Raw genomic sequence first — 26,381 nt, forward strand, 5'->3', positions numbered from 1 at the left:
AAGGCCCAAATCAAACGCAAACCCCAGGCGCAATCTCTATTCAACCAAAAGTCAAACAACCACAATTTCATGGTTACAACGTAATCCATGGTATATATCAAAATAAAATGTTTTTTAATCTAGACTTAGATCATTTTCAAGAAAAGCAGTTTATTTCTCTGCTGGCGATAATATGTGTAGCTTAAAATTAAAAAAAAACCTGTTAAGTATCTTACCTTGGCAGTGATTTTCTTTTCGGCACGATAACGATTATTCATATTGCCCATTGAACCGCTGCCCCCGCCTCCGCCGCCCATTGAAGGACTGTCCGTACCAGTTCTACCGCCACCGCCTACGCCATCATTTTCACCTATCAAACTGGATGAATATTTGGATGCTAATGATGATGGAGTTGTATTTGTTGTATTTAATGCTGAATTCGTATCATCTTTGCTAAGAGCCGATATTGTTGCACTGGTCATTGCTAGCACAGCCGTATTTGGATGTGGTGTAGATGCTGTGGAGGAATTATTTGCAGTACCTGTGCTATTTGTTGATGCATTCGTATCGATGAGAGGCCATTTGTTGCGACTCTTTGCCTGCTTTTCGATCGAACTAACTTTAAGAAGAAAAAAATTTAGTTTAGTTTTATTAGCGTAAGATGTGTGGTATGTCGGAGATACGTCGCTTAACTTGTAAGTGGATTAGACCATATTGGAAAATTTTTTTTGGAGATGAAATTTGCGGAGATTACAGCAGGCACCTTTAGTCGGAATGATTGTTTAAGTCGTTTACATTCAGTGCCTACTGATCAGAGGAATGTGATGCGGACTTCGTGTACCTAATTGGTTTGGGACGCATGCGCGCGGAATGTGGTACATAAACCCTTAAAAGAACGACTTCTATTTTTCCCATATAAGGAATGATTGTGTTCGAGTACTTTAAGAGCTAGAAATGGTGAAATCTAAGGCTTGGACAGTAACCTTTGTATCTGATATAGGATAAGGAATCTACTGGTCCATGGACCGTATCCAACCGATTACTTTGCTGCTGAGACTTTTTGACGTGAAAATTAAAAATTAATTATTTGCCGTGATTAACCCCCAAGAAGTTCAGGGCAGAGCTTCTCTTTCAATTTGCACCGTGCTCCTTTTTAATTTTTTTCACAAATTGGCGGGAGAGAATCTAAAAGTTTTATGCCGACTCCGAACGGCAAGGCAGATGAATTATCACAGCGAAACTTTTCATGGAGAAATACATTCGGAGTGCCTGCCAAACCAATGTCGAGAGGGGACACCGCTAGAACCCAGCACCTTTGGGCGGTAGGCGGGCATGTTACCACCACACCACATCGGCCGCCAAATTCTGAAAATAACACGTATTCATCAAAGCTTCTTACGGGTATCATAGGGTAAGTCAACAAGTTTCCTCTACAGAAGAGCTCAGGATGAAGGAAAAGAGGTGTCATTTCCTCTTTCGATATCTCAGATTTCTGTGCACCCTCCATAGCTAGTCGGAGGAAAGAAAATGGTGGTTCAATACGGATGAAATAGGACATATTTAGTTGGATGAATGTGCCTATACTGGCTCATTAACAAGTCCACAGCAATCGGGGGTTTATAAGGCATGCCTGTCGTAATACGCGACAAAAGACCTTTTACCTGAGGCTCCAAAAAATGGTCTAAAAAGTGAGTCCCGCTGTGGTCGGCCTAGTACTCAAAGTCACCGCCGTCATATCTGGCAAAGGACGGTCGTTGTCCGTAACAGTTTACCAAGCCTTCGGGAAGTGTTTTTGCGGTTACATCACTCTGAGTAATTGCGGGTAAATACCTAACCTCACTTATATCCTAGGTTAGGTTAGGCTAGGTTAAGAGGGCGTGCGGTGGATATTAGCCACACTTCCCCTCGGAGAAATTTTTGCCCATTGTGAGAGCCCCCAGTGCGTGCAGGATGGCGGCACATTCCTTTTACCCCATTACCCCCTTAACAAACCACTTGCTTTCCCTGATGAATGCAAGTAGGAGCGGGACGTCCACTTTCCCAACCTCTGCCAGGCTGTCGAAAAACTGTGCGAACAGAAATCTGAGCTTTCTTCTTTGAAGCCCCGGGCGTCGGCAGAGAAAGTGGTAGATCGACCCCTCTTCCTCCTCATCCGGACAGCTTCTGCAGAGGGGTCTTGTTGGTATTCGCCACCGTCGTAGCATTGGTGCGATAGCACAATGGCCTGTGATGACACCCGTAAGTACTGTCACCGCGGATTTGTTCAGTTTGAGAACGAAGCTGGTGCCCTGCCATAAGGACCTTGAGACTTCGCAGTCAACCCTGTTGGTCTATAACAAGTCCGTTGCCCTGTTCTCATATTCCTCGATTCTCCCCGGGAGCAAAGGGAAACATAGTACAGGGACTAATAAAGAAAGAGAACGTGGAATGGTCACGTAATAATGAGGAATCCCTTGAGGTGCTTCTTGATACACATTTCCCATCGGGAGATGGTTTAGAAGAGCCAGCAGACATCACTCACACTTCGATCACGGAGCTAGTAGTGCCGGGCTTGGTGGCCGATACCAAGATTGAGTGGGCAGTGAAGACGTTTTCTAAGTTTAAATCGCCGGGCCAGATGGTATATTCCCGGTCATGCTACAAGTCTCAAGTAGGGCGGTCGCGGAATGGCTTAAAATAATATTCGATGGGTGCATAAGACTGAATCATGTACCGCACTCTTGGAGATCTGCTCGTGTAGCTTTTCTAACAAAGGCGGGGAAGATCGGTCACGTGTATCCCAAAGACTATAGACCCATTAGCTTAACATCATTTCTGCTCAAAACTTTGAGAGGCTGATAGATGTGTACATAAAGTCCAACGTGGATTAAAAGCTGCTCTCCACAACACAGCATGCGTACATCAAAGACAAGTCGGTGGAGAAATCCCTGGAATATAAGGAGTATGCTCTAGGAGTCTTCTTGGACATTGCCGGGGCTTTCAATAATGTTGCAAAATGGGCGATTATGGATGGTCTTAAATACATTAAAGTACATCCTGCCTTAATCAGATGGATCGGCTGCATGTTAAATTTCAGAAAGATTACATCACAATGGGGATTGTACGAGGCCACGAAATCAGTGGACAGGGGCACGCCGCACGTCCACCTCTGCTGTGGACGCTGGTCATCAACCAACTGCTCAGGCAATTCGATGAGTGACCCGTAAAACTTACGGCTTACGCAGATGACGTTGCAATTGTCATAAGTCGAAAGTGCCTTCCAACGATTAGTTCTTTGATGGATCGGGCGCTTCGGGATATTCATACCTGGGCATCTAATGTCGGGTTGAAAGTCAATGCGGAGAAGACGGATATGGTCTTGTTTACAAAGAGGTACAAGGTCTCAAATTGGACCAGGCCTAAGTTAGGAGGGGTGACCTTACAGGAGAAACCTTGCACAAAATATCTAGGAATCATCCTAGACAGTAAGCTGTCATGGAAGCTCAACGTGGAGGAGAGGGTCAAGAAGGCCTCAACGGCACTCTATGCATGTAAAAGAATGCTGGGGTGTACGTGGGGCCTATCGCCCTCTCTTTCTCATTGGGGTTTTATAGCGATTGTAAGCCCTATTCTATACTATGGAGTTCTTGTTTGGTGGAAAGCCACACAAAAAACAACATACCTCAAAAAATTAGAGGGGTTATGCAGACTATCGATGCTTAGCATTACGGGAGCCCTGAAAACAACCCCGACGTGGCCATATGGCCAGAGTAGTATAGCATCATCAATCACAAGACGAACCTAACCTAACCTCCCCGGGAGATAACCCAGCGGTGGTCGTACGGAGCTGTCCACTTCACATTTGTCGAAATCGAAACCCTTCCAAGCCATCTCATCCGCGATTTCATTCCCTTCAATACTGCTGTGCCCTGGAACCCAGCAAAGGGAGACATTGCGATGACTTATAGAAGGCAACGAGGCTCAACACCTCCGCACGATATCCGATTTTATCATGTTGACCGCTTATGCCTTTAAGGCGGCTTGGCTGTCAACAAAGATCGTTACATCGATGTCGGAGACCATACTATCGTGAAGCGGCTTTGCTGCTCTGTCTATGGCATACACCTCGGCCTGGAATACACTGCATTCTCCAGGAAGTCGGAATGATTGGCTTAACTGTAGATGTGCTCCAGTTCCCTTTTCCATTTTCGAGCTATCCTAAGTTTGAAATAAGACATATGCATGTATGTGTTCTAATTTTTCTAATAGGTTAAGTACGAGTTTGGGAGTTTTTAAATCATTTCACGTTTTAGTTTGTACTTCAACACAGAAAAAAGACTGAAAAGTCAATTCACTTACTATATGAGTCCGGAAACTCAGCGCCCTTGACACGCAGGCTAGCAATCTCATCATCGATTTGTTGATTCACCACCGATTCATTATCGATCACCAATAATATATTCTCTGGCTTAATATCCGTATGAATAATATTACACTTCGTATGCAAATAATCCAATCCCTCCAACACTTGCTTAATAATGTTGCGCACTTGGGCTATAGCTAGGCCCTGATAATTATTCTTCACGATCAGCTTGTACAAACTGCAGCCGAGCGCTTCGAAGACCAAGCAATAATGTTTACCATTAACACCACGTATCGTAAAATGATTGAGTAAGCGAACGATACGTTCACGTTTCGCATCGAGTGGATCGGCATCACGTATAGCTTCGAGTAGGCGTATCTCATCGGCAGCTGTTTCAATATAATGTGGTGCACTTTTAACCACTTTCAGTGCAACGTATTTCTCTTCTCTGAAAAAAAGGGTGTTCAATAGCAATAAAAGTAATGCTGCCTGGTGAAAACTTACTTGAGATCCCTACATAGCCATACGGTGGAAAAATGACCCCAACCAAGTTTGCGTACAACACGAAAACGATTGTCAAATATATCGCCTATAATTACAGGATGATAACCGCCACGACAATACTGCGATGGATCTTCCTGCTCCTCATCAGAACCATATAAACTGCTATCTGGTGAATCGGGAAAAATTTCCTCAGTTGTGCTCATAGTACCACGAGGCTCAGAACTGTAAAATATAGAAGAATAAAATTAGTTTTATTAAGGGAGAGAAACAATTATTAATTATTATACGGTTGCCCTGAACTAAAACTGTACGAAAAAGTTTGGAACTATCCTAAAAACTCGAGTTCTCTAAAGACATTGTCAGAGCCATTTCTCCTTTAAATTTTCATGGCCTGTAAATGTAGCCTCCCATGATGTCCATGAGGTACATGTTCCAAACTTGTATTGTTTAACATTTCTTATCTAATCCTCATTTCTTCCGTTATGACAGAAGGCAGCACTCACTAATCCAGCAGGTTGAGAATATACCCGTAGCAGGTGACTAAAATCCACAAACATTAACGTTCGGGTAGTATGGCGAACCCTGTTTCTTAAGCAGCCGAGGTTCTGGCAATCCTCATGGATCTAGGGAGTTGGAGAGCGGGATGGCCTAGAAGGTTTCATGTAGTCATACTAAATCGTTCCCGGGATGGTCGGGCTTGTTACCGGAACGTACAGGGTCTGCATCCGGCAAAGAACTATTAATATCGATAACACTTCCCAAAACCTTCGGGGAGTGCCTTTGTCGCTACAACCACAATAAAAACAGGATTGAAAAAAACCATCCCGAGGCAGTCAAGCTAGTACCAGAAGGTGTTAGTGCCTGCGTATCTGATGTATATCCGTCAAAGGACTGTCTATATCCGTAGCACTCCCCTTGCGTAGGTATATTGCTTTAGCGGTTACAACAACAACAATATCAGAGAGAACCCTGTTAATACCCACACTCCGTGGCCCCAGAGTGTCACGACTGAGTTGAATTACCAACTTGCTTCGGCTTTCACTTCGACGAAAACAAGTTTTACATGTGTCCTGTGAGTTCCAATAGCCGTAGGCGATTTGCTTGCCAGAACTTGCATGTAACAAGACTAGGAGTTATTTAGCGCGATTGGCTCATAGCGATTTGTTATCGATTTGTTATGGACGAGTTATCGGTTTGCTATCGATTACTATGTTTTCTATTTGATAACGAGCTGATAGAAATCAATATCTCGCCGAAAGCAAACCGATAATATTTCGATAACGAATCGATGACTCATTGACGACAAAATGATAACACACCGATAACAAACGCATTACACATCGATAACAAATCTGATAACAAGCTGAGAACTCGATAAGAAACCGATAAATAGTTCATAAAAAACTGAGAAATCGTCGATGACAAATCCAAAATACGTCTATAAACCGTCAATCCCAAAGTAATAATAGGCAGCACCGCTTCCAGATATAACTTTATGATCGACGAACGGCACGAGCAGCGAGCTCTTTTATGACTGTTATCGCAGCTTAAAAAAACCTTCAGCATATCGCTAGCCTTAAACTTGACGGCTGACGTATAGACAGCGCTACGGGCCTTCCAATTGAGCTTAGACTTTGGATTTAGAGTATAGACCATCTCGCATTTGTACCTCTCTGGATATCTTATAGAATACTTGTTTATGATAGCGAGAGAGTGTAAAGAGGTTATGCGCCTGAGGCAAATTTTGGCTATGGTTTTTATCACATTCAAAAGCGATCTCGCTCCAGGCTGGATTATTTTTAGAGAGAAGATTGCGCCCATGTAATGGGTATGTCGGGGTTGATTCTGGATAAATAAGAGTTTAACCTATTTCAGTATCCAGATCGACGTTGAGCTAGATGCATGCCTCGTCTCTCTGGGGAGATTGTTTTCCTTAACGGCGAGCTTAGGGTAATTGTCTTTGAGAACGGGGTTCACCAGGCATTTGTTGGCATAGAAAATTGACGACTTTTTGTAGATGTCTCTAAAGGCCTTTTTGAGTTTCTTTTCTTTATACAGCTGACTTCTCAGATGCCGAATTTCTTCACAGTGCTTACGGAGATGAGTTCTTAAGTTTCTGGGAGGCAGAGCCTGTTTAACAAGATGCCTGTTGGGATACCCTGGTTCTGAATATTCAACAGAAACTGTTTGTTCAACATTTAATTTCTCTCCTTTCTGGAGAGTATTCTCGACTCACTGTGTGAATGATGTTCTGGAAACATAAGAAGAGATACCGTGGTAGTTCTAAGCGCGGTGTTTTCACAGGCCTGCAGTCTCTTTCTGTGTGTTTATTTTAGGCTCGGCGACCGTACCGGAGACCCGTAGCATACAAGAGGCTGGCCAATTGCTTTATCAGTGGCTATCAGCGTTTCTTTGTCTTTGTCCCGAGGGAAAGAGTCAAGTCCCTCTAGACTGTTTTGTTACGGGTTTGAACTTTCGGTAACGTTGAGGTTTGCATGCTCGCCAAAATTCCTGTGAATGCAGTTGGTCTTGCGACTGAGGTGATTGTGGATAGTTGGTATAGTTCGGCAAGCAACCAGCACAGTTGATTAGTCCTGAGTTGATGAAGGAAATAATTCGCAAGCTGTGCTAGTCTCAATTAACATTAGTGGGTCGAAACTTCGTTGTTTGGGTATAGGCCAAAATCTCGAATAACCTTAGTTTTTTGTTGGGGGGATGGTTCCCAACATTGCTTTTGGTATAGAACCTGACACCATTTCCGGTATACCCCCAAGTAATTACTACTTAATTAAAGCTACTACAACAAAAACAAACTCTCAAATATTCATATAGAAACACACACACACATCAAAGAAACAATTTCCGCTTCCGTTTCCGGATCTACTACAATCTCGTAAGCTGCACCACCCACAGTCAATGGTTTCATACGCACTGGCAAAAAATTGTCTTCTTCATCGTTTGGCAAATAACTTGGACGCTTCAGTGATGTATTTGGTGGTGTCAACAACTCCAGTTGCCGTTGATGAATTAATTTCTGTTGTTTTAAATTTAACGCTGCCGACACTTGCTTTGGTTTGTGTGTCTTCTTTTTCGACCGTATCGCAATCAATATCGGACCCGCTGAAACGCATTTGCGTTTCTTAGTGATGCGTTTACGACGACGCTTTTCCTCAATCTCAAGCATCCGCTGATTGGCGGCCTCAAGCGCAGCGCGCAACTCTGACGGTGAAATGAAATTAAAGTCACAAATCAATTCACGCTTGACGCTGGGTGATGATGGTTGTGTTGTGTTGTCACCGCTCACTTCTAGTATTTCAATATGATCCTGTTCTGCAACTATTAAAGCTAATTCATTAGCTATTGTAGTTGACGTCATCATAACGCCTAGCACTGTTGTTGCTGTGGTTGTCGTTGTTGCCGTTGCAGTTGATGGCGCTTTTGCTGATTTAATCCAATGCATGAGAAAGAGAAAGAGCAATATAAGACAAAATTTGATTGTGAACATAAATATTTGATCATTGTTGAGTAGTGTAATCCAATGCAGCATACGCATAATGGACTCGGTGCAGTAATGTTGTGTGAGTTCAAAGCAATCATAGCAATGCTGCAACGCAAGCAATAGAGTTGGCCAAATGTAATGTGTGTAGAGTGCATAATAGCGCTTATAGAGCGCATTTAACTGTATTAAGATGGGAACATCTGTTGGTCGGCAAATGTCGTCCGTGGTCGAAGTTGTGTATAGCTCTGGTCGTTCGCAAGTGCTTTGCGCAGAGTGTGCGAAGTTGGTGAGCGCGCTCAACTGTTGGTACAAGCTAAGCGCTACTTTGTGCAGCGTTGTTTGTATGTTATACATTTTTAAGCGTTTTTTTCTTACTTATTTTTCACTTTGTTAAAATTTTCGATTTTTTAGCGTTAGTTGGTATCACCTGAAATTTTTCAATCACGTTTTTCTTTGGCAGATATTTTTATTCGAATGTAGGTACAGTGTAGAGTGTTCGACCTCTCGAAATATTTACAAAAACAGGTTTCCAGTTATGCGAATTAAATTAAATCAAACAGCCTCTTACTCTCCGTCCAATGGTGTTTTCTTTTATCAACAAAGTTTTACAATCACGTTGCGCTCTTAAATTCTAAATTTTGAACTGAGTCACCTGGCGCTATTTGTAGGTATTGAGAACCCTTTTCTTATCTATTGGAAAATATTTTGTGAAAGGAACACACAAACTCACGAGAGAGTTGAAAAAACCAGATAAGCAAACGCCATACGGTTTAAGATGATTATTTCGGTTTTTCTTGAGCGATTATTAAGTGAATAGACTGGCATCATAAGTAATTTTCCTTTCTTTATGTCGGAGGGGCGTTTAACAGCTTCCTGCCTGAAGCCATCGAAGGAGCCCTCAAGAGTCGAAGAAGATCTCTCGCAGCGGATCGGGGTGTGGACTACAATCGAGAGTTAGATGTGCGCGCCACAAAGCGATGTGCTGTCTCCTCTATTTTGGGTTGTGGTAGTAAAGGAGTTTCCGATGCAACTGGAAGCCAGTGGTTTCCGAAGGGTTGCCTACGGATATGATTTGCTGGGTAAGTGTAAATTTCTGGACAATCTGCGCGATGTTTTGTAGGCCTATTTGAGCACAATGGCTATGTGGGTTCCTCATGTGGCATTCTAAGCTAAGTTGCTGTATACTTCTAGTAGCAGCTGGGGGCTCTCGCCAAGGCTTGCGTACTGGGCTTATGAGATGTTAGTTAAATCGGTTATGCTCTGTGGAGTACTGGTCCGGGGAAGAGCATTGGATACGACGAGCATTTATAAAATCTTAGTGTCTGTGCAACTCACAGCGTTGGATGGAATCAGCAAAGTTCTTAGAATAATTCCTACTTTGGCTCTTTGGCTTCGGTGTTCTCATATGGGCTATGGGCTTTCGGGCTTCCAGACGTTGACTTCATCCCAAATAGAAGGTAATTATGAACCGAACTAAGCCCGCTGTGCAAAATTCGATACAGTCATTCCATTAATAGAGGCCTGTGGAGAGGAACGCATCTGGGAATATGGTTTACTGGTTCCCGGATAAGCCGAAGTTGGAATGGAAGATTGGTAGAAGGGTTTTCAGTCAGCAGCGCAATGCAAGCCGAAATTTCAAGCTGCCCGATCATTGTAGCGTCTCCCAAGCGGAATCTATAACATCTATTCTGATAGCCAAACGGATTTTAAAGCCCCGTAGGGCCCATCAAAGGTGCTCTGAAAGTGCCTGAACTCGTCTGCAACTGCAGCACACTATCAGTATCAAAAAATCAAAAAATATCAATGTCCCAGGCAACTATCACGCAGATTTTTTAGTCCGTATGTGGGAAGATGATGAGGTGGAACTTACAAGTAGAATAAGTCGACCGTATTTTGGTCGCGACTAATTTGCATATCAGGAGGATGTATCTAACTGTATCGTTTGTACTCTAGCAGGATAAAGGAGGCTTAGACTTTTTTTTTTTTTTTTTTTGCGGGGAGGCTGAAAAATGCCTAATGCACCATAATTGCTGCCGTCGCAGCAACCGTGTGTCCGTAGACTAAAAAACAGCCCCGTTCTGGAACCGTCGCCCACCCCGGCACCACTTTCGCATTACTTCAGGGTGGCGTTCCATATTTCTCATTTTTTAAGAGCCTACTGTTGTCTCTGCGTCCAGGTTCTCGCTATTTGCTCTGAGTGTCCATTTAATCGCCACTGCTTCGCATGCGCATTTCTCTGCGCTCCCTCTCAGCATCCATCAGGCGTGTCATTACTATAAATGCCATTTTGCTCACTGCAGTCCAGCATTCTTTCCTGCTGCACATATGTGAAACTAAATTTCTCGTGGTAGGTTCCTCCCCAAAGACTCCATGCAAGGTGAGTCTTTCTTCGTGGAAACGGGGGCAGTAGAACATGACGTGTTCTGCGTTTTCTAACTCTGTGGTCCACATTGGGCAATGAGGATCTTCCTCTATCCTACGCTTCCATAAATACTCTTTGAAACCGACATGTCCACTCATACTCTGTCTTTAAGATAGCTACCTATAATTCTGCGTAAGTAAGCTGGAGTGCCGAAGCTTTGCAGCGCTGCCATTATCTGCATCCAGTTCGCAGTGTTAAAAGCATTCTTGATGTCCAACATAATCAGTGCACAGAACTTCCTTTTATTTTGGCCTCCAGAGATAGCTTCTCTAGCTATATTGACGACTGTTTGTATTGCATCTACGGTGGATCCTGATTTGCGAAATCCATATTGACTATTCGATAAGCCACCTGGTCTTTCTAGAGTCAGCTGTAGGCGCTCACTAATTATACGCTCGAAAATCTTCCCTAGGGAATCCAGCATACAAAGTGGCCTATATGAGGATGGTTGGTCCGGCTGTTTACCACGTTTCAGCAATAGGACAAGTCTTTGTCGTTTTCACGGGCGAGGGAACACGCCTTCTTGCATACAGGCATTAAAAAGATCAGTAAATAATGTAGCCCTAGTTGTAATCGCGGCTTTAAGGGCTATGTTTGGTACTTCGTCGGGTCCTGGGGATTTGTTATCAGCAACTCTTTTTGCAGCGTCCAGCACCTCTTGCTCTGTAATTTGCGGAATTTCCGTACTTTCTAGATCCTCGATAAGTCCAGCGATCTTGCGCCGGGAAAAGTGTTTCAACAATAATATTCATAAGGAGGCTTAGACTACACCCGCGGTAAAGCATACCTGTCGTAAGAGGCGACTAAAGTCCAACTCCCCTGCCTTGGTTATACTCTACGCTTGAAACGCGCTACATTAAAAAAAAGCTGGGTAATGTCCTCGTGAAGTCAAAAGCTGACATCACCGCCATTCACGAGGCATAATAGACAATAGGCTTTGCGACTTCTATCATAGTGGCCATAAAGAGGGAATCGAAATTCGTAGCCATGGTGTAGATTGCGTGGTAGAAAAGACACTTCGCAGCGTAGTACTCTTGTTGGCGATCGTCTCACCGCGATTCGCATTAAGCCGATGTTTTTGAATATATAATTCATTCAATACACGATGTGGCTAACGTATGTAAGAATTCGTTAAGCGAAACTTAAAAAGGCGATACGATCAATGCCCCCGCGACACTCGTATGCCGCCTCCCATATGGTCATATGCAGTATAAAACTTCAGTATAAAAGAATACACCAAGGTGATTGGCTAACCGAACACCAAAAAACCACAGATATCGTCGTGGTTTTGGCAGCATGCGGAGGGCTTGCCAAATCACTACCGAGGGGCGTCCCGCTTAAAAAAATTTCTTCTAATTGGAAAAAACTTGTTTCTTAAATTTTGATTTGGATTTGCCTGAAGCGGTAACCCAGGATCTTCTGTGTGGTAGGCGGAGCATGCTACCACTACACCATGGCAGCCGGTGTTTCAAAATTCGCTTTACATAATCTGCTTTCTTTTGACTGGAAAGAGAGGGATGTGCGAAGACAGTACGATGTAATTATTTTCACCGAGGAGGATGGTCTCAATAATCTAGACGACCTATTAAAGTAAAAAAAATCCTAGTGAATATAACCGTGTAGTCAGTTTTAAGGACGTCTTATAATTTTATAGCGCTGAAGGCATTTCAGATGGTCTTAACTACATAGAAGTACAACCAGCCATAACCAGATTCATCTGCTATTAAGTTGCAGGAAGATTACTTTCTAGTGGTGGTTTTATGAGGCCACGAAATCACTGGACAGGGCACTTGGTAGCGCGGGGTATTATCACCTCCACTGTGGACGCTGGCGATCAACCAAATGATGAGGCGGTTCCATGAGGGACCCGGCGTTCACAGATGGCCTTGTAGCTGTCACAACCGGAGAGTGCCTTCCAACAATTAGCTCTTTGGTGGATCGGACGCTTCGGGATATACATATCTTAGCAGCTAGTGTCAGGTTGACCGCCAACGCATAGAAGACGAATATGGTATTGTGTACTAAGAGGTACAATATCCCAAATTGGAACAGGCCTGGCCAAGCACCAATTAAGGCAATAATCTCGCATAGCACAGCATCTAAAAGTGTGTTGAAGTGCAAGCAATCCGTAGAAAGAATCCGCGCAAAGTGTCGCAGATCATGTGTGGATCTTACATCCTCAGATTAACAAAGTTACTTCTATAATTTAAAAGACAGGACTCTAGACATATGACAGGTATTCTGATTGGGCTTTACCTTCTGGCGTCATATGCTTTTGCGCTCGTGCCCTGCACTTTCCAGATTAAGTCACCAGCTATTAAGAGTGTTACAGCTCTCCGCAGCAAATGGCATATGACCTAGAAAGTTTCTTGTATTTGCCAAGAGGACGGAGTTATTTTATAACATAGGGCCTGATTTTTGATGAGGCTTTTCAGCGTGGTCGTTAAACAACATTCTACTAACACTACGGGGTTATTCAGTCCATGAGAGTTCCTCACGGACCAGCCAGTTCAACCTAACCTAACCCAAGATATTTGAGAGATTTCCTTTTAAGGCCTTTTAAAGTACAGTAGCTTTGTTTTATGGATAGCAAGACGCTCGCAGGGTATAAAAAGATTTTGAAAACAGTAAGGACGGGACTGTCTTCGGCTGTGGGGTATTAATATATATACCACCGATCTCTATGATTATATCAGACAACAATTTATGCTATATAGGTACGTAAGCATTTGGTGAAATTTGAAGCTTCTAGTTGTTCAAATGGTGTAGAAATTGCGAAAATTTTCTTATCTGAACAATCGATTGTAGGGTACATATGCTATATATATATGACCGATCTCTTTTCCAGACAACAAAAGCTGCTATATACGTAAGCATTTGGTGAAATTTGAAGGTTCTATCTGTTGAAATGCATCAGAAATTAAAAAAGTTTCTTATCTGAACAATCTATGTATATCACCGATCGGCGGCCACCGTGGTGTGATGGTAGCGTGCTCCGCCTAGCACACCGTGTGCCCTGGGTTCACACCCCGGGCAAAGCAACACCAAAATTTTAGAAATAAGGTTTTCCAATTAGAAGAAAATTTTTCTAAGCGGGGTCGCCCCTCGGCAGTGTTTGGCAAGCGCTCCGGGTGTATTTCTGCTATGAAAAGCTCTCAGTGAAAACTCATCTACCTTGCAGATGCCGTTCGGGGTCGGCATAAAACATGTAGGTCCCGTCCGGCAAATTTGTAGGGAAAATCAAGAGGAGCACGACTCAAATTGGAAGAGAAGCTCGGCCTTAGATCTCTTCGGAGGTTATCGCGCCTTACATTTATTTATTTATTTATTTTTACCACCGATCTATATAATTTTTTTTAGACAACAATGACTGCCCTATACGTAAGCATTCGGTGAAATTTGAAGCCTCTAAGTGTTAAAATTGGGCAGTAATTACGAAAAGCTTCTTATCTAAACAATTGGTTGTGGGGTATATGGGGTATATATACGACCGATCTCATCCATTTTGTCAAACAACAATATGTGGAATATACGAAGGCATATGGTGAAGTTTGAAGCTTCAATCTGATAAATTGAGGAAGATATGACAAAAATCATATTTTCTGAAAAAGCGGTTCCCCCTATGTGCTATAGTGGTCCGATCCGGCCGGTTCCGAAAAATGTGTAATCGGACACTTAAATATACCCGCTCACCAAATTTTATGAAGATATTTCATATATTCAGTTTGCATACCAAACGACACACGGACAGACGGACATGACTAAATCAACTCAGCTCTTCATCCTGATCATTTCGGTATACTTATTGGTGGGTCTATCTATTTTTCTTTAAGGACTTACAATTTTGAGATTCGTGACAAAATTAATATACCATTTCATTTTCATGATAGGTATAAAAAGATTTTGAAAATTATGTTCAATAGCGGTTAGCACTCTGGTAGCGAGCCGAAAACCCTACGATGGTAATTCTTCTTTGATAAAACTTTATGCAAAAATTAAATTTCTTTAGGAGACTTCATTTGAAACGACTAGAGGCAATAGCTAATAGAATTAAAAAAATTAATTAAAAAAACATATACTAAGAAATAGTATAATATTTTGATCACTATTTTATTGCGAACACTACACTGTACGCCATCCTTTTGCTCGCCGGTTAGAAGGTGAAATTTCAATTTATCACTGCATTATTTATTTCGTTTTCATGTATTTGCGCAATTTGGCCGTATGCTTTGTAATTTTCGCTTCCGTATTTTTCTTTTTGTCCTTTCTTGTGTCGTGTTAGCAATTATAGGATATGCAACAACATTTTGACGTTGGCAATTACGTACAGTACGTACGAGTATGCAATTATTTATATTATATTCATATATACATATATTATAATTTTTTTATGTTGTTGTTATCGTATTGCGTTTCACTTGATATTGTTTTAATTGGTTTTACGGTTTTTGTTGTTTTCGTTTCCACATTGCTTATAAATAATTGCGTGTAATTATGTGCATTATTTATTATGTTTATGAAAAGAAAATTTAAAAAATTTTGTTTTAGGATTTCATTACTCTAAATTTGGTTATGCTGTCTTTAAATTTCATACAATGTGTTTTGGGAATTTAGTTGTTTGTAAATAAAGTAATGGCTTCCATCTGGAAACATCTATTCTCGTGTATTGTCTTCATTTTAGTACTGAGGACCTCAGGGGTGGTCGCAAGAAAAATTAAAAAAAACCGTTTCTAATCCTAGCATACTGCTACATGGCCCATAACATAGAAGCACCAATAGAAGACTTCAAAAGGCTGGTGGATCATGAAGGATGCAGATGATTACTTGCATGAGGCGCAGATGCGAATGTGCATCACAGTTTAAGGGGAAGAGATGATAGAGATTGTTATATACTACAGGGTAGTCTACAAATGGCTAGCAGGGATAGCGTTCCCACATACATATGATATCAAGTTTGAGCATGATTTATCAGGGTATGAATGGACAGTCCTTGACAGACCATCATTTTCAGAGCATGCATACATATATCAGTTCAGCATTCCCCTGAAAAAGGTAGAGAAGGTGAAAACCTATTGAAACCCAATGACAACGGACTGGTAGAATTTCCAGAAATATGTAGCAGGAGGACTGGGGCAACCTAAAGAGGTTACTACCGTAAAGGAATTGGAGGAGTGTGCAACAGAGAGAAGATTCAAGGGAAAAGCTAAGCAATCATGGTGGAGTCAAGATTTGAGTCTTCTTAGAGGACAGGTAAAGGAGATTTTTTAGCTGGCAAAGGTTCCGAAAAGCAAGGAGTGCTGGGACGAATATAGAGATCTTTTGAGGATCTATATAAGTTAAATCAACAGGTCGAAACGAATTTTGCAAAAATTTGCTGTGCGGAAATAGAATGATCCAACAAAACGACAAAATTGCGAAAAGTCCTGACTAAGGGAGATACAGTCCAAGGACTGAAAAAAATTACGACGGGGAATGGTCACACAGTAGTGAAGAGTCGTTTGAACCACTACCTAAGACATAGTTCTCATGTTTTTGTTGTTGTTGTAGCGATAAGGTTGTTCCTTGAACGCTTTGGGGAGTGTTATCGATGTAATGGTCCTTTTCCGGATACAGATCCGTTACGCTCCGGTACCACAGCACCATTAAGGCGCTAGCCCGACCATCTCGGGAACGATTTATGTGGCCACATTAAACCTTCAGGCCATCCCCTCACTCCCCACCCTCAAGTTCCATGAGGAGCTTGGGGTCGCCAGAGCCTCGTCTGTTAGTGAAACAGGATTCGCCGCGGATAGGTGAGGTTGACAATTGGGTTTGGAGAAGCTATATATTGCGCTGGTAACATAAAGGGTTGCGCTACACAGCCCCTTGAATCTGATATTTTAGTCGCCTCTTACGACAGGCACATAGGGTACATAGTTCCCATCACTCCAGCGGGTTAGGGGGCTTAGAATATACTCGCGGTAGGTATGCCTGTCGGAAAAGGCAATTAAAATACCAAATTGAATCAAGGGGTTGTGTAGCGCAACCACTTTTAAGGTGTTGCCAGCGCAAAATATAGCTTCTCCAACCCAATTGTCAACCTCCTCTATCCGTGGCTAATCCTGTTACTTCAACGGCCGAGACTCTGGCGACCCCAAGTTCCTCATGAATCTACGGGGTGGGAGGGCGGTATGGCCTAGAAGGTTTCATGTTGTCATACTAAATCCTTCCCGAGATGGCCGGGATGGTGCCGTTATGGTGCTTGTTACCGGAACGCACCGGATCTGTATCCGGCAAAGGACCATTAACATCGAAAACACTCCCCAGGACCTTCGTCCTTATCGCTACAACAACAACAACAACAAAATACAGGGCGAGCAGTACCAGGATAAATGAGAAACTTTTCCTTAATTTCATTTATTTTTTTAAAATTAAGAATTTTGGTTAACACAATTTTTTGTCACCCACACAATTTTTTAAAAAAAATTACCGAAATTAATTTTTAGTTATTAACATTTTTGATTTTCTTCAATATTAAAAAAAATAATAGAAACAGCTGTCACCTTGTCCGTCCGGATGTCCAGTTTTTTTTAATTTTTTCCCAACCAGCTAATAAAAAATTATAATCGTGAAAAGTTTTATGTTTTCATACGAAAAAATTAGTTTTATTTATTTTTTTAATTAAGTTTTTTCTCTAAATCAACTCACTAGCAAATAATTTTCTTATACTTTTGTTTTTAAAAGGCTTTATATATGTAATTCTTAATTTTTTGTTTTTTTTTGTTAATTTTCTTATAATAAAAGTTTTATTTTATTAAATTTTTAGTATGAAAAACATGTCATATAGATTTTTTAAATATTTTTTTATATTTTTTGTCTTTTAAATTATTAACATTCATTCATTTTGCTTTTTTAATATTTTATCAAACACTTTTTTAATTGTTTTTTTTTTTTTTTTTGTAGTTAAATTTTTGTATTTTTTTTGCTTTGACATTAAAAATCAATAAAACAATGTTTATCCACGAAACGCACTTATCTAGTACCTTTGTTTTTTTTTTTTTTTATGCAGAACTTCTCAAATATAGTCAAAAACTCTTTTAAGTTAAGAAAAACTAGAAATATTAAACAAATTGAATTAAGAATATTTTTATTTGAAATAGTAAGCCATAAATGATTTTCCTTGCATGCTTTATTGATGTTGTGTAATATTTAAAACTTATTGTAAATTTAAATTTGTTTTTATATTTTTTTTTTTTTTCATTTTTTCTTTCACAATTGTTGTTCGCTATCTGCCTATATGATTGACATGATTATTGGTTGGAAACGAGTTTTTTGTCATTATTATAGGTTTGTTATACATTCTTTTAATTTACAAGATTTTTTTTACTTTAAATTTTTTTTTTTTTTATAACATTTTTTGTCAAGGTCTTGTTTTACTCTGAGCTTCAATTAAAGGCTGTTCCATATAATTTGTCTAATTATATTCTTTAAGTCTTTGACACTCGTTTAGTGGTACGTTTAAAATTGAAAAAAAAAAATTCTATACAAAAGTGTGCGCTTGACTTGAAAAATATTGTATTTCATTGCCGACTGTTTTCATTGCTCTGTTAACGCTTCTACCTAACTTTGCATTTAACCTTCGTTAACGCACTTCACTTTATAATTTTTTTTTTTCATCACTTTCACTATGCAACACAACATTTTTTTTGGATTTTTTTTTTCACTGTTGTAAATAAAGTTAACTATTTGCGTTAATGCGATATTATTCAAATTCCGTAAATATCCAAAAAAAACAAAAATCCTGCTTACATAACGAGCGCGTTTAGTGCCGCCGCGACGCCGTCAACGTCAAAGGTGTACGCGCCGCGCACAGAATCAAGCACCGAAAATTATGACAAACAGTCTCCGTATTTAATAAGATACTAACATAAAAATATTCTTGGCTACGCTATACTTTATTTAATAAATTGTTTTCTTTTTTTTCTCAATTTTACTGTGTTTCTTAATTTTCGGTTTTTTGTTTTGTTTTTGTTTCGCGTTTCGCGCTACAGTATTTGTTGTTATTTGTTATATTTTTATTTATAAAAATGTAAACCTTTTTTTATTATTTATTTTGGCTAATCTTTTTCGCACGGCATTTTCAATGGATATTTGTGAAATTCGCTGAAAAATGCCATCACTTCTAGCAGCACAACGACAACTGTTTTGCCGTCAGCACTCGGCGCGTGAGAGCGGTCACAACAGTGAATACATTTTTAATATATAAAACACACAACAACAACAAAATAGCAGCGAAAACTCAAAACCAACAAAACAAATGTTGCATATACACTTTAACGTCTCTTTGCGTAAAAATAGTTGGCCAACGCTGTGACAAAGGGAAAAGGTATGAATATTAAGGTGGGTCGATTTGTATGGACGAAAGTTAACCGATATCGCACCACAGATTTTTCGATAGGATTTGGGCTCAGGAAAAAAAGTTCCACTACGCATACCCAAAAAAATTATTTTCGAGCCGGCGATATTTCATTTTTATGACTTTTTCCGACTTTGATTTTTAAGGTTTCTTCATGACTTAAATTATCATATGTATACCCTGTCCGACCCAAAAATGTCCGCTAAAAACGTTGGCGATAACAGTTTTTTGAGAAAAAAAAAAACATATTTTTAGCGGACATTTTTGGGTCGGACATGGTATACATTAAAATTTTACAATCAAATGAAATATTTTTTAGTATGTCATGAAAAAAACTAAAAATCAAAGTCGAAAAAAGTAAAAAAGATTAAATTTGGCAGGCACGAAAATAATTTTTTTTTTCGTATGAGTAGTGGAACTTTTTTTTTCCTAAGCCCAAATCCTATCGAAAAGTCGATGGCGCGATATCGGTTAATAAATCGACCCAGTCTAATGAACATACATATAAACATGACATCAGGGTGTCTGGTTTATAAAAATTGTATTTTCTTTGCTGGAATCTCGCTCAGTTTTAGAAGTTTGCTTCTAAAGGCAGAACTCTTTGCTGGTTGTCCATCCGGCGTTAGTGAGACTCCCATCCTCTTGTATAGAGTCTCGTTCTGTTGGATGGCTATAAATAACAATTATATACATATATATGATTGATGTGAGTCTGCTTATTAAACTCAATCTCACGGTGTCAAACAAACGGATCTAATTGCGTGATCAGCGGCTCAACGAAACAGCCCCATGTTTCCTACCAAAACACTTTAGTGCCGAATCGTTGGTGCCAAATTAGCTTATAATCGGCTGTACAATCACAAGGGCTCACTTTGGTAAGGTACGATATATTTTTATCAAAGCTCCTTAGCATTTTAAGGATAATGGCATCCGTTGGCAAGGCAACTCCACCTTGAGTTCCATTACCATTCTATTCCAAGCATAAACAGTTCGCACCATCATGTTCTGACCTTAGGGATACCGCCAGCTACTTGATACAATTCCACAATTTCAATACGAGTATGAAGGGATGTGAATAACCTGTTCTGAGCACCAGGATTACCAGCATCAAAATTAATTACCACCATTTCTTTATATCAGATCGACATAAAGTCGCATCAACTGATCACATTCACACTATATCCGATTCAGCATAGCCTAACGCAATTTCAAATATTATAAGAGAAGGCTGAGCACATACGCACATTCTACAGTTATCAATTGTTTTCCACAAACGATACTCAATCATTTACTCAACAGGTATAACAAAAAAAAATAAATGTAATGCGCGATAACCTCCGAAGAGATCTAAGGCCGAGCTTCTTTTCCAATTTGCGTCGTGCTCCTCTTGATTTTCCCTACAAATTGGCCGGACGGCACCTACATGATTTTATGCCGACTCCGAATGGCATCTGCAAGGCAGATGAGTTTTCACTGAGAGCTTTTCATGGCAGAAATACACCCGGAGCGCTTGCCAAACACTGCCGAGGGGCGACCCCGCTTAGAAAAATTTTCTTCTAATTGAAAAACCTTATTTCTAAAATTTTTGATCTTGCTTTGCCCGGGGTTTGAACCCAGGGCATCCGGTGTGGTAGGCGGAGCACGATACCATCACACCACGGTGGCCGCCCAACACTCAACAGGTATACTCCGGGGTCAAAATTACGACATGTGATCAAACTTTCATATTTGCTTGCCGCAGAAGAATCATTGAAAAATATGTGCTTAGGTTAGAATAGGTAAAGAGGCGGTCTTACCTCTGAGGGCGGATCAGGGGACAACTTTATTGCCAACTTTCCAACGTGGAACACTCCACAGAGAATGCTTTATTGTCAACTTCGAAAGCTGAATAGTCCGCATTACTCCGAAGAGAATGCTTTATTGCCAGGCTCAGAGGAGAAGCTACTGCATAGCTTTATTAGTTATGCTTTATTATCAACCTCCACAAAAGTGAACTCCCCTCTAATCTGAGGTGAAACCCCAGTCGCCGCTAATCTCCCACAAGGGGGCCGATCCCAAGGACAGAAGTCGATATCTGTATACAAGCGTCATATGATACATTATATACATTTTACGACTGATTTTTCCTGCTCCCTGCGGTACAGTTTTTAATAAATACCATGATAGGGTCACGCAAGTGATACACGTATCCACAGATGCTTCCTTTCGAGTTACACCACTCATGGTATTTTAGTCGCCTTTTATGACCGATATACCTACCGCGGGCATATTCTAATACCCTTACCCGCATAGGGAGGCCATGAATAACAGTTCGCTCCTAAAAAAATACCTCTGAAGGTATACTGAATGTTCTCGGATGCTAATTGTTCAACAAACCTCATTTGAAGCGCTGTCTCATATCTACCTTTAATATCGCATCAACGGAGCACCTTCCATTGACTAAAGGGTACAATAAAGTGGGCAAAAAGAGGGATGAGAAAAAAAGAAACACTGTGTCCCACATCGCACTCCTACGCCTACTTGAAGGTACCCTTAGGCCTTATATGTAGCTGTGATCTTACTTATGATGTTTTCTTTTCTGGAAAAAATTTTACACCGGTGATATCCACACACTTGAGTTGTGTTACTTGGCGTTTTGCGAAGTGGGTGAACTTTTTGGCAGTGGTATTCTTTAACTTATTCAGATAAAGATACTTTCTGAAATAAAATCAAGAATTTCTGAAAGTGTTGAGAAGAGGTAACAGGATAACATTAAACCCCCGCCATTCAGGTGTGGCCTTAGCTTCGAACTTGATCAATAATGGTCACTCTAATGTACATATGTGCAGAAATGAAGAGTTATCATAGAAAATGAATGAAAACAAAAACAGCTGCGCATTGTAATGCTTGAGAAGAACAAGAATACACTACCCCATACGTGCACAATACAGTTGGCCATAGGCTACCGCTGACAGTATGGCTCACTAGTCATCCGACTTATTGTTGGTCGCCGCTTTATATCGTCATTGTTGCCATAGTCGCCTTTTGTTGGCTTTGTTGTGTATAGTCATCGTTGGCGTCATTAAGTCAACACACACAAAGGCACAACCGCGACGATACTACAAAGGCGACCCAACACAATTTACATATGTTTCATATATATTACAACACACGAAACATAGCTGACATTAACGATTTTGTATTGGCCAAAACAATTTTGGCTCAACAATTAAAGTTTAATGCCAGTAGCGACCTCTAGCGATTGGTTTAAGCTTAAGAGTACAAACATTGTCATGTACGAGGGATGATTTAAAAGTATAAGACTCAACACTTTCTATAGGAACCGGGGGACATATATATTTTTTACTGTATATGGCAACTCTGTAGTAGAATTGTTTATGGGCTAGCTTTTCTGGACATTGAGTAAGCGCTTAGCAAAATTTGTGAAGAGGCTATTGAAAGGGACCTGGTTGGATTAGCAGTCCAGGGAACTTTGACTAAATTTATTTACAAGCTAAATTGCGTCAGACTTGTCAGTGATTCGTATAGTGGAACCCTAAACCAAAGAAAAGTGTGTAGGGTACCCCACAAGGTGGAGCTCGCTCTATCCAACTCAGAGTTGTGGTAACAAACGAGTTTCTTGAAGGACTTGAAGCAAAAAGCGGCCGTTGGTTGCCTACTCATATGGCCAGGAGATGTTTTGCAGAGTTATTAAGTTGCGGTGGTCGTAAGGTTAAGGAATTCAATATTTGAACGGATAGCCAAGCGATAATAAAAGATAATGTGGCTCCGGAAACATAGGTTGCGGAAAGCGAGGAGTGCTGGGGCGAATACGGAGAACTGTTGAGGATCTATAAACATGAAATCAACAGGTCAAAGCGGGTTTCATGGAAGAATTTCTGTGCCGACATAGAATGCTCCACCGAAACCGTTTGCTCTGTTCAAACGCCCGCCCAGATGGGATATTCCCTACTATACTGCAGGTGGCCGGTGGAACGATTATAGAGTGCCTAAGAATAATCTTTGAGGGTTGTATAAAACTGAACCACGTCCCGCAATCTTGGAGAACAGCTCGAGTAGTCTTCATTCCGAAAGCGGGAAAAGCCAGTCGTATGCACTCGAAAGACTAAAGGCCTATTAGTGTGACATCTTTTCTACTGAAAACCGTAGAGAGATTAATAGATGTGCATATGAAATCAAAAATGAACGAGGAATTATTCTCTTCAGCACAACATGCTTACACTAAAGGCAAATCGGTCGATATTGCATTGCATAGGATGGTTATGAATATAAAGAAAGCTTTGGAACACCAGGAATATGCCCTAGGTGTATTTTGTGGACATTGCCGGAGCTTTCAACAATGTTCCGAAAAGAGCAATCATGGACAGTCTCAACTCGATTGAAGTTCATCCAGATTTAGCAAATTGGATCTGCTCCTTGCTAAGCTGCAGAATGATCACATCGCAATGAGGTCTGTGCGAGACAACGAAATCTGTAAACAGAGGAACGCCACAGGGTGGAGTTTTATCACCAATGCTGTGGACACTGGTTTTAAGCCAATTGCTTAGGCAGTTCGACGGAGGACCAGTGAAGCTTACGGCATATGCAGATGACGTTTCTGTGATCATAAGCGGCAGATGCCTAACAACACTCAGCTCTCTGATGGATCAGGCACTTTGGGATGTACATGCCTGGACAATTGGAGTCGGGTTAACCGCCAACGCGGAAAAAACAGATCTAGTATTATTTACTAGGAAGTATAAGGTCCCTAATTGGACTAAGTCCAAGCTTGGAGGGGTAACCCTGCAAGAAAAATATAGCACAAAGTATGTAGGAGTTAAACTAGATAGTCAGTTGTCGTGGAAACTCCATGTGGAAGAGATAGCGAAGAAAGTTCCCGCGGCACTCTATGCATGCAAAAGAAGGCTAGGATGCACGTGGGGCCTATCACCTAAACTCTCTCATTGGGTATTTACGGCAATTGTCAAACCAATACCCTACTATGGGGTTCTTGTTTGGTGAACAGCCACACAAAAAATTACGTTTACCAAAAAACTTGAGAGGGTATGCAGAGTATCAATGATTGGCATAACGGGAGCCTTAAAAACTACCCCGACAGCAGCATTGCATGTCATTCTATACATCCCGACTGCAAACCTAACGGCCAAAAACATCGGGTTAGCAACGGCAACAAGGCTTAAGGCCTCGGGGCAGCTTGAGTGCAGGCCTTATGGCCACAGCATTATAGCGCCATCTAATATCGGGCAAACGGAATATATGGTCCCGTGCCTGAACTTCGAAAGACATATTGGGGCCACAATTGAGCCGGAGGGTTGGTGCCGGGGTGCAGAAACGGCAGAACATGCTATACACGTCTATACGGATGGTTCCGAATTGATGGAAGGGGTTGGCCTGCTGTTTACTATGTCGATCCAGAAATAAGTAGATCCTACAGGCTGCCAAATTACTGCAGCGGAATTATAGCAGTGAAGAAAGCAGCAGAAATTCTGAATGAAGCGTGCTTAAGCTGTAGTTGCGTCAATTTATATATTGCTAGTCAGGCTGCGATTAAGGAAATAATCTCACACAGTACTTCATTAAGAAGTGTTTTGGAATGCAAAGAAGCATTGGAAACACTTCGCTCAGGCCGGACCATACATCTTTACTGGTTTCCCGGTCATAAAGGGATAGAAGGTAACGAAAAAGCCGATGAGTTAGCAAATGAGGGTGCAACACTCGCCGAGTCAACGATAGACGTCCCAATCCGTTTGGGAGAAATCAAAAGGAGACAGGAGTTGCGTATGATCCATCAAGAAGGAAAGGCGTGGACAAAAGCGCGAGGCTGCAAAATTTCTAAGATCATGTGCAAAGCCTACGATATTGGACTCACAAAGTGGCTCATATCTCTGAAGAGAGAAGACTGAAGGCTCACGATGGGCATACTGACTGGACACTGCGTTCTGGCGTCACATGCTTATAAGTTAGGCCTCGTCAGTAACAGCAAGTTCCCCATTCAATAGATTTTAACCCGCTTTTAGGAAATTCGGAGCCCAGCTGGCCACTTGTAGCCCTTTCTGCGACAGATGCGCATTGATTCACTGAGTAATCGCTTGGCAAATATTATCTATTACATGGTATCGAGATCTTGGCATACCGAATTTGGTGACCCCTTACATCAAACATGGGGAGATGTTTATCTGCTAATATGACTGTCGTATCAGTTGCTATGGTTTATTTATGTTCTCCCTCATTTACCAGGCAGTTGGTTATGTGAAAAGACTGAATGCAGTCGTTTTCTGAAGTAAAAGCAGGTTTCGATATCCTAGTATTCTGGCGAACAAACCTGCGAATTTCCGACCCTCGCTTTCGAAAAGAAGTTCTTACTAATAATTGAAGAGGGCACGAATAGTTGAAGAGAGGCACGAGTGGGAGGAAAATAAAAATGGGCAGGCAAAGAGAAAGGTAAGGGGAAAGAAAAGAGGGAGAGAAAGTTACAGGGAAAGGCAAAATGAAAGGGGAGTGAAAGAAGGGAAAGGGACAAGAAAAGAAAAGAGGAAAGGATAGGGTAAGTGAAATGGAAACGGTGATTGAGAGGGAAAGAAATAAAGGAAAAGTGGAGAAAGGGGAAATTGAAAAGAAAGGAAAAGAAAACGAAAACGAAATGGGAAAGTAAAATGTAAGGGAAGTGGAAAGAAGACAGAGGAGAAGAGAGGAATTAGGGAAAAAATGTGGTGATGGAGACGGAGAGCGGAATGAGATGGAGGTACAAAAATTATAAATTATGTAAAGTAAAAAGTGTAAAAGATCCTCAGCCTGGCTATATGCGTACGTTAAGTAAATCCAACTTCAGTTGGAACTAGTATTCAAACTACCTACGGTAAAAGTCTAGTTGAGGCGTCGACTGCTAATACGCTACCAAAAATATCGATAGAGGCGTCAAACGACGCGTCTTTATCTCAGAATTAATAATCCGAAGGCGGAAAATAAATATTTTTAACTCGTTCATAAGATATAAAGGAAAAACCGAAAAATGACCCGCGGGTCCTTCCGAAACCGGGGGTGGAATCCATAGTATTTGTGAGCAGAACACCTTTCTGCATTGGCGGCCTTCGGCCGCGCTTATAAAAAATTACCCTGGGTGGGTCCAACACCGGTTTGGAAACCAAAACTATATCCGTGCAAAACACTTACGTTCAAAATTTTTTTGTGGGTACAACAACATTACAACAACCACATGAAAATCTCCAACTTCAACTGCAAA

General features: G+C 41.1%; 1 protein-coding gene across 8 annotated transcripts in view; it reads right to left on the reverse strand.

The window, feature by feature from the left end:
- The window catches only part of Srpk79D (Serine-arginine protein kinase at 79D), a 72,701-nt gene that overhangs the window by 37,089 nt on the left and 9,231 nt on the right, over positions 1–26,381 (reverse strand). For 2 of the 8 annotated variants that reach the window (XM_067787063.1, XM_067787061.1), the window contains exons 1-4: positions 7,672–8,751; positions 4,826–5,047; positions 4,318–4,769; positions 216–598 (exon numbers count right to left, since the gene is read on the reverse strand). In XM_067787063.1, the coding sequence (XP_067643164.1) occupies positions 216–598; positions 4,318–4,769; positions 4,826–5,047; positions 7,672–8,678 (2,064 nt within the window). In that variant the 5' untranslated portion in view covers positions 8,679–8,751. Of the gene's footprint in view, positions 1–215; positions 599–4,317; positions 4,770–4,825; positions 5,048–7,671; positions 8,752–17,288; positions 17,408–17,433; positions 17,838–18,534; positions 19,226–26,381 lie in introns of those variants that run through there. The other 6 variants (XM_067787059.1, XM_067787056.1, XM_067787058.1 and 3 more) reach the window with 6 other exon arrangements.

This window comes from Eurosta solidaginis, chromosome 5 (assembly GCF_040869045.1).
Source record: "Eurosta solidaginis isolate ZX-2024a chromosome 5, ASM4086904v1, whole genome shotgun sequence".
Classification (NCBI taxonomy): domain Eukaryota; kingdom Metazoa; phylum Arthropoda; class Insecta; order Diptera; family Tephritidae; genus Eurosta; species Eurosta solidaginis.